The sequence below is a fragment of the Geotrypetes seraphini genome, chromosome 14 (assembly GCF_902459505.1).
Source record: "Geotrypetes seraphini chromosome 14, aGeoSer1.1, whole genome shotgun sequence".
NCBI classification, from domain to species: domain Eukaryota; kingdom Metazoa; phylum Chordata; class Amphibia; order Gymnophiona; family Dermophiidae; genus Geotrypetes; species Geotrypetes seraphini.
In genome coordinates, this window is record NC_047097.1 from 23864409 (window position 1) to 23877878 (window position 13470).

Consider the following 13470-nt stretch of genomic DNA (forward strand, 5'->3'; position numbering starts at 1 on the left):
ATGCACACCTTCTACAATGTGCTACTGGGGATGGGGGTTAAGAACATAAGATTTGCCGCTGCTGGATCAGACCAGTGATCCATCGTGCCACAAAATTATAAACCATAATCATCAAATTATACATAAACTATATGCCAGACCATTACATGCACAGTAAACCTGAGTAGAGAGGTTTTACTCTTGCCAGATCCATTCCTTGTAAATCCATAAAAAAAAAAAAATTAAAATCTGAAGTCCAACATTTAAAACAAAATCAGAATATTTATGCACTTACGTATCTGTTCGTTTATAGTTACTTCAGTTATTCAAAACTTGCATAAAATAAGGCAATATATTGGACTTTGAGTAGTTACTCATAAAATTAGCTCCTGCAAAATATCCTAAAAAAAACAGCAGGGCTGGAGTTTGATGGAGGAGGGCAAGGAGGGAGGAATCAGGGTATGTGCCCCGTGTTCTTCTGCCACAGGAGTCTCAAGTAGAGAATGACACGAAGACAAATTTTCCTATCCCTGCAGGAATTCAATTTCCTCATCCTGTCCCCATGAGTTTTGTTGCTGTCCCTGTCCCATTCCTGCAAGCTCTGCCTTAACCGCACAAGCCTCGAACACTTAAGATTTTAAAGCGTTTGAAGCTTGTGCAAATGTGGCCGGAGTTTAGGCATTGGTGGAATGAGGCATTATGACATCACAATCTGAACTCTAGAATGTCGCTACTTAGGATTTCAAAGTGTTTGAGGCTTGTGCAGATGAGGACAGAGCTTGCAGGAATGGGGCAGGGGCAGGGACAGAACTCACCGGGACAGGATGGGAGAATGAGTACCCAAGGGGATGGGGAAAAATTTGTCCCTGTGTCATTTTCTAGTCTCATGCCTACCTGAAACTGAGGGAAGCATAGCTTGCAAGTAGGTTTTAGGGTTCCCATCCATGTTTCTGCTCTGGACCCCAGCATTTTTCGTTTTTGCTCTGACAAAGAGCTGACTAAGGAGTTTCACTATAACAAAAATTAAAAAATGTTCCTAAAACTAAAACTATGCCAGAGTACAGCTGGCAGGGCCTCCGCGTGTGTGGATCACCGGACTTGATTGACCCAGGGTCTGATCCGGAGATGGCATTCTTATTTTCCCAGGTTCTTAATTATATGCAGGGCCTATTGGGAGGTGGGGGGAAGGGGGCACTACTGTGCCATTTGGTCTGGGCCTCATACAAAAAGGAGCTTCTGTTTGGAAAAATGTGTTTAATATTGTTTTGAACACAATTATTTTGACTACTGAATTTTTCCTTGATTACAAGATGTGCACTTTTAGAGTAAAAATATGCCTTAACTTTCTGTATCTATTTATTTGTTCTGTATCTATTTTTCTAAATTATGAGTTTCAGAACTCTGGGGCCTCTTAAATTTAAACTGGCTTAGGCTTCTCCGATTCTCTAAAAAACCCTTATTAGAAGTAATTTTAAAAACAAAATGTACGTCAGTTTATCAGTGGCATTTAAGGGGAAAATGGGAAAGGACAGTACCTTTCTTAACTTTTATGCAGTGTCCATTTGCATCTCGAACGGGTTCATCTTTCTCTACATCGTATTGAATAAGATGGTACTGTATTAGTTTCTGGAGAAAGCATAAGTTAATAGTCAATATAGACAATTATAGTAGTATGAAACTTTATAGCACATTGGGTCCATCATTAAAGGCCATTATCAATTTTCTGAGCTCTCAGTTGCTAATAGAAATTTGCCATTCACACTTCTAAAATCCATTAACAATGACAAGTAGACCTTTGCTTCAAATTCAATTTCTGCAACACAAATAGCTTGACTCTATAACCTAGTACTCAAATAAGCTCAGCTGTTACTGTACAAAAGTAACTATTTATCTTTCCTATAGGACCTGTTAAAGCAGGTTTTGGAACCAGAACTAATTTGGGTGTGTTATGACAAAAGGTGGAAAAACTTATACAGTCAAGGCTTTTTGGTTTCTTATTCTCAGTTACTTTTTGAGTATATCTATAATTATTCTTTATGTAGCTTCTATAGGGTTACTAGATTTTTGGGAACAAAAATCCAGACCCATGGCCCCATCCCCCAGGCACACCCCCTCAACCTGCTCACTTGTTGGGAGGGCATCTAAGCATGCGCTGGTGTGATGCGATGATGTCACACACAAGGATGCAAGTGATGTCACCGCGTTGCATCCAAGGATGCGCAGATGCTGTCCTGACATCATTGCTAGCTTGAAGCTTCTCAAAACCCGGACACCAAGTGCCGGATTTTGAAAAGCCGTCCGGACCCCCAGATGTGTCCTCGAAAAGGAGGACATGTTCAGGGAAATCCAAAAGTCTGGTAACCCTAAGCTTCTATGAACAAACTCCTACCTAAATACATAAGTCATATTGTTTAGGCTACAATGTAAATATAAAGTCTCCATATTCTTGCACATGTCACTGGGTACTAAAAAATGTTATCCTTACAATGTGTAGCTTATGTTTGGAACATACCCTTCCATGCTTGTATAAGACATTTGAAAAATATTCAGTCAAAGAACTTGTGGCAAAAAGAAATGGTTTTCTTACTCTTTGAAAGTAGTTCATTCGTCCTACTGCACCAATTTTCTGAGAATAGTTTATAAAAGCTATATTTCCTTCAGTTGCAGCATAAAATTCATAGATTTTTATGTCCCCAAATCTCTCGAGAAACTCCCTCCACACATCAGCCCTCAGTCCATTTCCTATTGCCATCCTGACGTTGTGATTCCGGTCACTGTCTTTCTGCAATGACAGAAAGCAAAGACAACAGAAAACAAAAGCTTATAATGAAGAAATGACTAGTTAACGTTTATATGCAATAAACGTTAAAAAAACCCAAACAAACCCTTATTATACTCCTGTCAAATTATCTCTCTCCCCCCCCTCCATGGTCTGGTAGCTCCTTTCCCTCCCTCCCATGGTCTTGGCATCTCTTTCCTCTCCTCTCTCTTCCCTGGTCTTCCTTCTCCCCTCTCTCTCTCCCCAATTGAGTGCAGAAGCAGAACATTTCTCGTCCCCCTCTGCCCCACTGGGTGCAGCAGCATTTCCCTTCCCCACCCATTGGGTGCAGCATTTCTCTTCCCCCTCCCTCCCCATTGGGTGCAGCTGCAGCATTTACCTCCCCCCTACTGGGTGCAGCAGCATTTATCTTCCTCCTCCCCCCCATTGGGTGCAGTAGTATTTCTCTTCCCATCCCTCCCATCTCACACACCTGTCGGCAGAGTCACTAGGCAAGTTGTAATCTTCCCTCCATCGCTGATCTATCTTCCATAGGTCAGCGATGGAGGGAAGCTTACAACTTGCTGCTCTTGCTTGCTTTGGGCCTTCCTCATTGCCAGGATCCTGCTTTCACAGAAACAGAAAGTAGGCAGGACCCGGCAGCGAGGAAGGCCCAAAGCAAGCAAGAGCAGCAAGTTGTAAGCTTCCCTCCATTGCTGACCTTAACCTGTAGCGAACTCATGCTCCGGGTCTCTAACATGTGCGTGCCGGCTTCCCTTCTCTCTCTTCCACCCCCCCACACCCCCGGAACGTAACTTCTGGTTTTGGAGGGAAGAGAAGGGAAGCCGGCACGCACACTTTTAGAGCCCCAGAGCATGAGTTTGCTTACGAGCTAAGGCAGGAAATCTCCAAGCCAGTGAGAGGGTTTAAAAAAAAAAAGTTGAGCAGCAATGGCAGCAGCAGGATTTGCGATCGGATGACAGCCGGGCAGTCATCTAAATTAGCCGGGTGAAGTGCCCGGCTAAAAGGCCCTAGGGAGAACACTGATGTAAATATAAAGTACATTTATACAAGTTTGTAGAATGAGACAGCTATACATGGGAAGTTGCAAAATCACCACTTCCATGTGGAAGCTGCTGAGCTGATGCTGCTCATTTTTAATTAATACATGTAGATTTGTAACATGTGGTATAAATGTGTATATATATATAGGATGATTGATTAGGGTATAAATGTGTCTGTATTGAAAACCATCTAAAAAAAACCTCACTGACATGTATTGTAATACTATTCCAGCAGCTTATGTAAACTGCTCTGAATTGACTCCCCAGTCATTAGTAGTGGTATAGAAGCTTTCAATAAACATGTCTCTTCTTGCTGTGCATGCACACCTGCATGTCCCTTTTGGTATTTTACAAAAGACTCTGTATTCAGCAGAGCCTTTCATCATATATCACCGGAACTGAGCATATTCTGACCTAGAGATCTGAATTCCAATCTCAACATCCCACGTAAAATGGGTCTTCACGTCTACTATATGCTGGTTACAGATTTTTAAGAAGCCCATAACAGTTTGTACTGTAATGAAAATACCTTAGGGACACTGCATAAATATCGAAGCACCTCTCCAATGTATTGTATGACAGTCACATTGTATTTTCTGCAGTCGTCCCAAAACTGACTGGCTGAAAACTTCTGACGCAAAGCACATGTGGCACCTAATGGTAATAGGAAAATGTAGTTAGGAGAGATTAAACTACAAAAAAATGGGGGGGAAGAGGGGGGGAAGTATAAGGGTGTGAAAATATTTGCAAGGCACTGCATATTTCCGAATGGACTGCTTCCTCTCATTTAGCAGACCTGGAAAAGTTGTCTACTTTGTTGATTTTGGTCTGTAATTTATTTTGCTACAAGTTTTATCCTAATCTCAAGCAAATACTCGCATGATGGATTTATAAAATTTAAAAACAAAACAAAACTGCAAGTAACAATAAAAACCCAAATCATAAAAAAAAGAAAAAGATTGGTGTGTTCTAAAGCAGAGGTTTCTAACTTTTTCAAGCCAAGTACCTCCTAGGTTGAACAAATTTCAATCGAGCACTCCGAAACACCAAGCAGCAGAGATTTTGAAATGGACATTTATTGTTAAACAGTAACTAACTAGGCAACATATACAACAAATATAGGTTACTACAACTGGCGTACAGACCAAGACACACTTGGCACACTCTCAAACTGAAACCTTGGCAGGTGGTTTGTTATTCTTACAAATTGAAAATGAACAGTGACACTTAGGCACTTATAAGAACACGAGAACAGGAAGCTCCCCACAAAAGCTGCCAATAGTGACCATTCAATTTCATATTTTCTTTGTGAAAATGAATCATGAAATCCGATTAGTCACTATGGGCACGTTCTCACACACCTTCCCACCTACCCTCAGCCACTCTGTCCTTAACATAAAAATTATCATACTGGGACAGACTGAAGATCCATCAAGCCCAGTATACTGTTTCCAACAGTGACCAACCCAGGTCCCAAGTACCTAGCTAGATCCCAAGAAGTAAAACTGATTTTATGCTGCTTATCCTAGGAATAAGCAGTGGATTTCCCCAAGCCATCTCAATAACGGCCTATGGACTTTTCATTTATGAAATTATCCAGCCCTTTTCTAAACCCCGCCAAGCTAACTGATTTCACCAAATACTCCCGCCAACAAATTCTAGAGTTTAATTTCCTGATGTGCAAAGAAATATTTTCTCCAGTTTGTTTTAAATCTACTACCGTATTTTCGCGGATATAACGCGCACCATTGTAAAACGCGCACAGGGGTATAGCGCGCAGAAATCACGATGATATGTACAAAAACTTTTCTATACCGCGCTCAGGCATATAACGCGCATGCTGCCCGACTCTCCTCTGGCCACCCCGACTCTCCTTTCGCCCTCCCCGACTCTCATCTGGTTGCCCCGACTCACCCTGACTTTCGGTGCACTGCCCCGACTCTCCGTGCCTGTCCCCCTTGAAGTCCTGTCCCCCCTTGAAGGTCTGCCTGTCCCCCCTTGAAGGTCTGCCTGTCCCCCCTTGAAGTCCTGTCCCCATCCTGAAAGCCTGATGCCCCCCCTCGACGTCCGATTCTTCTCCCCCCTCGGCAGGACCACTCGCACCCCCACCCCGAAGGACCGCCGACTCCCCGACAATATCGGGCCAGGAGGGAGCCCAAATCCTCCTGGCCACGGCGACCCCCTAACCCCACCCCGCACTACATTACGGGCAGGAAGGATCCCAGGCCCTCCTGCCCTCGACGCAAACCCCCTCCCCCCAACGACCGCCCCCCCCCAAGAACCTCCGCCCGTCCCCCAGCCGACCCGCGACCCCCCTGGCCGACCCCCCACGACACCCCCACCCGCCCTCCCCGTACTTTGTGTAGTTGGGCCAGAAGGGAGCCCAAACCCTCCTGGCCACGGCGACCCCCTAACCCCACCCCGCACTACATTACGGGCAGGAGGGATCCCAGGCCCTCCTGCCCTCGACGCAAACCCCCCCCCCCCCCACGCCCGCCCCCCCCCCCCCAAGAACCTCCGACCGACCCGCGACCCCCCTGGCCGACCCCCCCACCCCCTTCCCCGTACCTTTGGAAGTTGGCCGGACAGACGGGAGCCAAACCCGCCTGTCCGGCAGGCAGCCAACGAAGGAATGAGGCCGGATTGGCCCATCCGTCCTAAAGCTCCGCCTACTGGTGGGGCCTAAGGCGCGTGGGCCAATCAGAATAGGCCCTGGAGCCTTAGGTCCCACCTGGGGGCGCGGCCTGAGACACATGGTCGGGTTTGGCCCATGTGCCTCAGGCCGCGCCCCCAGGTGGGACCTAAGGCTCCAGGGCCTATTCTGATTGGCCCACGCGCCTTAGGCCCCACCAGTAGGCGGAGCTTTAGGACGGATGGGCCAATCCGGCCTCATTCCTTCGTTGGCTGCCTGCCGGACAGGCGGGTTTGGCTCCCGTCTGTCCGGCCAACTTCCAAAGGTACGGGGAAGGGGGGTGGGGGAGTCGGCCAGGGGGGGTCGCGGGTCGGTCGGAGGTTCTTGGGGGGGGGGCGGTCGGTGGAGGGGGGGGGGGTTGCGTCGAGGGCAGGAGGGCCTGGGATCCCTCCTGCCCGTAATGTAGTGCGGGGTGGGGGGAGGGGGTCGCCGTGGCCAGGAGGGTTTGGGCTCCCTCCTGGCCCGATATTGTTGGGGAGTCGGCGGTCCTTCGGGGTGAGGGTGCGAGTGGTCCTGCCGGGGGGGGGGGATGTATCGGACGTCGGGGAGTCGGCCGGGCAAGAGGGCTTGGGCTCCCTCTTGCTCCGATCGTGGATGCGGGTGCGGGTGGGAGCGCGTGCGAGCGGTCGTTCGGGGTGGGGGTGCGAGCGGTCCTGCTGGGGGGGTGAATCGGGCGTCGGGCGGGGTGGGAACTATGTTTAAAAACTTTTGTATACCGCGCTCAGGCATATAACGCGCGAGGGGTATGCGCGGTACGTAAAATCACGTATAACGCGCGCGTTATATCCGCGAAAATACGGTACTTAGTAGCTTCATTGCAGGTCCCCCAATCCCACTATTTTTTGGAAAGAGTGAACAAGAGATTCAGATCTACCCTTTCCACTCCACTCAGTATTTTACAGACCTCTATCATATCCCCCCTGAGCCATCTCTTCTCCAAGCTGAAGAGCCCTAGCTGCTTTTGCCTCTCTTCAAAGGGAAGTTGTCCCAAACCTTTTATCATTTTCGTTATCCTTTTCTGTACCTTTTCTAATTCCGCTATATCTTTTTTGAAATAAGGCGACCAGAACTGCACACAGTATTCAAGTTGCGGCAATAGCAAAGAGCGATACAAGGGCATTATAACATTTGTTTTCCATTCCTTTCCTGATCATTCCTAATATTCTATTTGCTTTCTTAGCTGCTGCTTTACGTATCCTCAACGATGACACCTACATCCTTTTCCTGGCAGTGACTCCTAACACAGAACCCAGCATTACATAGCTATAGGTCGGGTTCCTCTTTCCCACATGCATCACTTTGCTCGCTCACATTAAACCTCATCTCTCATTTTAATGCCCAGTCTCACAAGGTCCTCTTGCAATTTTTCACACTCCTTCACAAAGCTCTTGTGATTTTTTTTTTTTGTTTATAATCTTTATTCATTTTCTTTTGTTACAACAAGTGTTTTAAATATACATATTAGAATCTTAAACATATACACTTGATAAACACACTTATTATTATCAAGTTTAACATTTTTTAGAAAATTAATTTTATACAAAATTTATAATATTATGCAGTAGATCTAAATTTATATAATTTCTTTTAAATGTGTTAATCCCCCCTCCCTCCCTCCCATTCAATCAATAATATTTAAAAACATCTTTATTGTAAATTCATTCAACATTAATATAGTGTGTAAAAACCAAAAATAAAGTCCCACCCCATTCCCTTCTAATCAAATTTCTATCTTGGGAAAAGTTAATCATTCATTACAAAAATCTGTTAATGGTCTCCATATCTTTTGAAATTTATTAATATATCCTTTTTGTGTTGCTATGGTAAGCTCCATTTTATATATGTGACAAACAGAATTCCACCAGAAAGTGTAATTTAACCTGTCATGTCTTTTCCAATTAAATGTGATTTGTTGTATTGCTATTCCAGTTAAAATAAATAAAAGTTTGTTATTACTTGATGATATTTGACTTTTTGTTCTCATTGTTGTTCCAAATAATATAGTATCATATGTCAAGGCTATTGGGTTTTCTAACATCCTATTAATTTGAGGCCAAATTGATTTCCAGAATGTTAAGATGAATGGACAGAAGAATAAAAGATGATCTAATGTCCCAATTTCAACATGACAGTGCCAGCATCTATTAGATTTAGAGCTATCAATTCTATGTAAACGTGTAGGGGTCCATAAAGCTCTATGTAAAAGAAAAAACCAAGTTTGTCTCATAGATGCTGATACCGTACATTTTAATCTCCAAGACCAAAGTCGTGGCCATTGAGATGCATTAATTTGATGCTTTATCTCAATGCTCCAAATGTCTCTAAGACCATTTTTTGGTTTTTTATTTATATATCCGGATATTAATTTATACCACTGTGCAGCTTCATGTCCTATTGCGTTTATCTGGAAACACAAGAATTCCAAGCTGTGATAATTAGTAAGATTTTTCCATTCAGGGAACCCTACTTGAATGGATTGCTTCAATTGCAACCATCTAAAATATTGTGTTTTATTAAGATCAAATTTATGTTGCAATTGTGAAAATTCCAGCATTTTACCATTTTTTATTATGTCGTCTAAAATACGAATACCTGCTGTCATCCAGTTTTTCCAGATTATTTTGAAACCGCCTATTTTGATCTTGGGGTTTAACCAAATTGTTTGAGTTGTTGATTTACTAATTGGAATAGGAGTTAGATTACTTATGTATCTTAAAGTTTTCCATGTATCCATGAATATTTTATGTTCTTTGTATAGCCTTGGCATCGTGATACTAACTACATGACTAAGACGTAATGGAAACATAAGTCTCCATTCTAGCCAAAACCAATCTGGTATATTTATAGTGGGTTCTGGGAGGATCCAATACATACCATGACGTAAGATATAGGCTTGATGATACCTATAAAAGTTGGGAAAATTTACCCCTCCCTCCGCAATTGATCTTTGTAATGACACTAAAGCAATTCTGGGATTTTTCCCAAGCCAAATAAATTTTGTCAATATTTTATTTAATTTTTTATAAAAAGAATTTTGGAAGAAAACTGGTATCATTCCCATTTGGTAACAGACTACGGGTAATATCATCATTTTAACAGTTTGTATTCTTCCCCACCAAGATAAGTGTAAAGGGTTCCATTGCTCACACATCTCTGTTACTTTTTGTAATAAATTTTTTTCATTAATTTTCATTGTGTCATCTAAATTTTTTGTAATCCAAATTCCAAGATATTTAATTGCATCCTCTTTCCAAACAAAAGAGAATGATTTAAATAAACCTTTTGTACAATGTATATTTAATGGAAGTACTTCTGATTTGTTCCAGTTTATCTTATATCCTGAAAATTTTCCAAATTTTTCAATCAGTTCAAGTAAATGTGGAATGGTAGATTTTGGGTTCCTCAAATATAATAATAAATCATCAGCATAAGCTGATATTTTATATTCTTTATCCGAATGAGGTATACCTTGTATCTCCTTTACTTGTTGGATTGCTAATATTAAGGGTTCTAAAACAATATCAAACAATAAAGGAGACAAAGGACATCCTTGTCTAACTCCTCTTTGTAGATTAAATTTTTCTGAAAACGTATTATTAATGTATAATCTAGCAGAAGGGGAGTTATATAGTGTTTGTATCATTTGTGTGAATCCAGGACCTATTCCAAACCAATCCAATGTCTGATACATAAATGTCCATTCTATTCTATCAAAAGCCTTTTCTGCATCTAAAGAAACAGCAAAAGTTGGCTCATTCATTTTCTTTGTTAGGTATAACATATGGAAAGCTAATCTAGTATTATGAGATGAATGTCTTTGAGCAACAAATCCTGTTTGAGACATACTTATAATATGGGGAAGAGCTTTAGCCAATCTTAACGCAAGTATTTTTGCTAATAATTTTCCATCTACATTTATTAAAGAAATTGGTCTGTAGTTTGATACCAAAGTGGGATCTTTATTTGGCTTTGGTAAAACTATTGTTAATGATTCTGCCATAGTGCCTTTAGTACAACCTTGATTTAGTTGATATTGAAAAAGATTTAATAAATAGGGTAATAAAAAATTTTGAAATGTTTTATAAAATTCTACTGTATAACCATCACCACCTGGAGCGGATCCAACTCTAAGGGATTTCAAAGCTGTTCCTAATTCTTTTAGTGATATTTGTTCTTCTAAACTTCGCTTTATATGTTCAGGAATTTTTGGACCCTTTAATAGTTTCAAGAATTCTAAACCTTCTTTTTCTTTATTTAAATAAGTCTCGGAAGAATAAAGAGATTTATAAAATTTTAGGAATTGTTTTAAGATTGGTTCTATTTTTGTTAGTGTATCACCTTTTTCATCTTTTATAGCAATTATTTTTGTTTTCTTTTTTTTCACTTTTAGGTAATTTGCTAGTATTCTTCCCGACTTATTTGAGTTTCCATAATACAGTGCCTGCTGAGAAAATAAATCTTTTCTTATCATTTTTGATGATATTTCATTGTATTTACCTTTAAGTTTTAACAGTTCTTGTTGTGTAGAATAATCCCATTTTTCTATAAGTTTTAATTCTAAATTTTTTATTTCTTTTTCTAAGTTAGTATATTGTTTTTTATTTTGTTTATTAAGATATGCCGAATAAGAAATAATTTGTCCTCTTATTGATGCTTTAAATGCATCCCATAATATTTCTTTAGAGATCTCATCTTTATCATTTATTTGAAAAAATTCTTTCATTTTTGTTAGAAAATTTTCACAGAATATTGGATCAGCAAGCAATGCATTATCAAACTTCCATATTGGTCTATTTGTGTTTTGATCTGTGATCTTAATTTCAATCCATACCCCACCATGATCAGATAAAATGATTGGATCAATGGCAGCTTTTGTTACTTGATGTGCTAGATGTTTTGATATAAATATATAATCTATTCTTGAAAAAGAATTGTGAACATGAGAACAGAATGAAAATTCCCGTCCATCAAAATGAAGTATACGCCAAATATCTATTAAATCACAAGTTTGTATTAAATTATCTAGGCCCATTGATTTCATATATCTACTTGGGTTTTTATCCAATATAGGATCCATAACAGCATTGAAATCCCCCGCTACTATTAGATTTGAAGTAGCCAGTGGTAAAATCAATTGTTGAAGAGTTTTAAAAAATTCATTTTGGTTCGAATTAGGGGCGTATATATTTAATAACGTCATGGTAGTATTTCCCATATTCATTTCCACAATTATCCATCTTCCATTAATATCTGCTGTTTTTAATTTGAATGTAGCAGTACATTTTTTATTTACCAGAATAGCAACACCTGCTTTTTTCTTTGTAGCTGGTGAGAAAAAACAATGTTTGACCCAACCTCCTTGTAGTTTACTAGATTCAATATTTGAGAGGTGGGTCTCTTGTATAAAGCATAAATCCGCATCTTGCCTTTTTAAAAATAATAGTGTTTTTTTCTTTTTTATCATATGATTTAGACCATTAACGTTTAAGGATATTATTTTAAGATCCATTTATGTATTTTTGATATATTTTTCTTAAAATTATATGAATTATTTTCCTTAAATTTTGTTTTTCCCAGTACTTAAAATATTTTAGAATATATCCTTTTTCTTCTTTATCCCATTCTCCATTATTTTCCCCCCTTTCCTTCCCTCCCTTCCCTCCCTTCCCTCCCCTTTTTAATATGACCACTTGGATACGCATATTGAGGTTAGGTGTATATAACTCCTATAAGCTATTACAATATATAACTATATTTACTACCATTATTATTTATTTTATCTTTTTAAATTTATTTCCCCTTTTAGAAATGTTTTAATTTATTTCATTCTATTATAAATTCCCAATGTATAATTTATTTTTTGAGTTTATTATTTTGTTTTGGTTTGTATTGTATAATAAAGTAAATGTTTACTAACAGTGAATTCTAAGTAGTAACAAGAAATGTTTTCATTTTTAAATATTATGTATGAATTATATTCTTTCCCTATTCTTTAAGGAGATTATTACATATGACAACATGTGACAAACTTTTTTTTTTTTTTCCAGTTTCTTTGTTTAGAATGTTCTTGCAGTTCAAAACATAGTTCCATATTCTTCCCATTCTTTTCAGTTGGTGTTGAAAGTTCTGTTTCTGTATCGAATTCTACATTTGTATTCCATATCTAATCTTTATGTTTTATTAGTTTAAATATAAATATAAATATAAATACAAATGCAGTATTCGATATTAAGTTCTTGTTTAAGAGGTCATTGGCTGTTCATATTGATCGAGGAAATCCTGAAGTTTTGTAGGATCTGAAAAGTTTTGAGTTTTGTTGGCTATGGTGATTTTCATTACTGCTGGATAAAGAAGGCCATATCTTGCCCCTAGAGCTCGTAGTTGGGGTCTCATGTCTAGGAATTGTTTTCTTCTTGATGCAGTTTCTTTTGCAAAGTCAGGGACAATGTGGATTCTTGCGTCCTGACATTTGAGGTTTTTGTTTTCTTTTGCGAGTTGGCAGATTTCTACTGCTTGTTGGTGTCTCAAAAGTTTAAATATTAAAGTTCTTGGTCTTGATTGAAGGTTTTTATTCTGTGTTGGTATTCTGTGTGCTCTTTCTATTTCTAATGCAGCTTTGAATTTTAAAGGTAGTATTTTAGGTAGAAATTGTTCCAGGAATGTTATAGGGTCATTTTTTTCTACCCCTTCCGGAATCCCGATGATCCTTAAATTATTTCTTCTTTCTCGATTTCGGCTGTCTTCCAAGTCTTTTTTAATTTCTTCAACTTCTTTCCATATTATTTTAGATTTTCTCATGTCTGTATTCAGTTGTTCTGTATTGTTTTCTAGGTCATTTATTCTATTTTCAACTATATCCACTCTTTTGGTGAGAATTGCAGCATCTTCAATTGCTTTTTTTAGTTTTTTATTGCTGTCTAATACTATTTCTTTAATTTGTCTCAATTCTTCTAAGACGTCGGGTCTTTCATCCGATG

At 39.7% G+C, this 13470-nt stretch overlaps 1 protein-coding gene across 2 annotated transcripts in view; it reads right to left on the reverse strand.

The window, feature by feature from the left end:
* Nucleotides 1-13470, reverse strand: part of SLC27A2 (solute carrier family 27 member 2) — a 69818-nt gene that overhangs the window by 24563 nt on the left and 31785 nt on the right. Inside the window, exons 4-6 of one of the 2 annotated variants that reach the window (XM_033920467.1) lie at nucleotides 4331-4455; nucleotides 2567-2761; nucleotides 1515-1605 (exon numbers count right to left, since the gene is read on the reverse strand). In XM_033920467.1, the coding sequence (XP_033776358.1) occupies nucleotides 1515-1605; nucleotides 2567-2761; nucleotides 4331-4455 (411 nt within the window). The remainder of the gene's footprint in view (nucleotides 1-1514; nucleotides 1606-2566; nucleotides 2762-4330; nucleotides 4456-13470) is intronic. The other variant, XM_033920468.1, reaches the window with a different exon arrangement.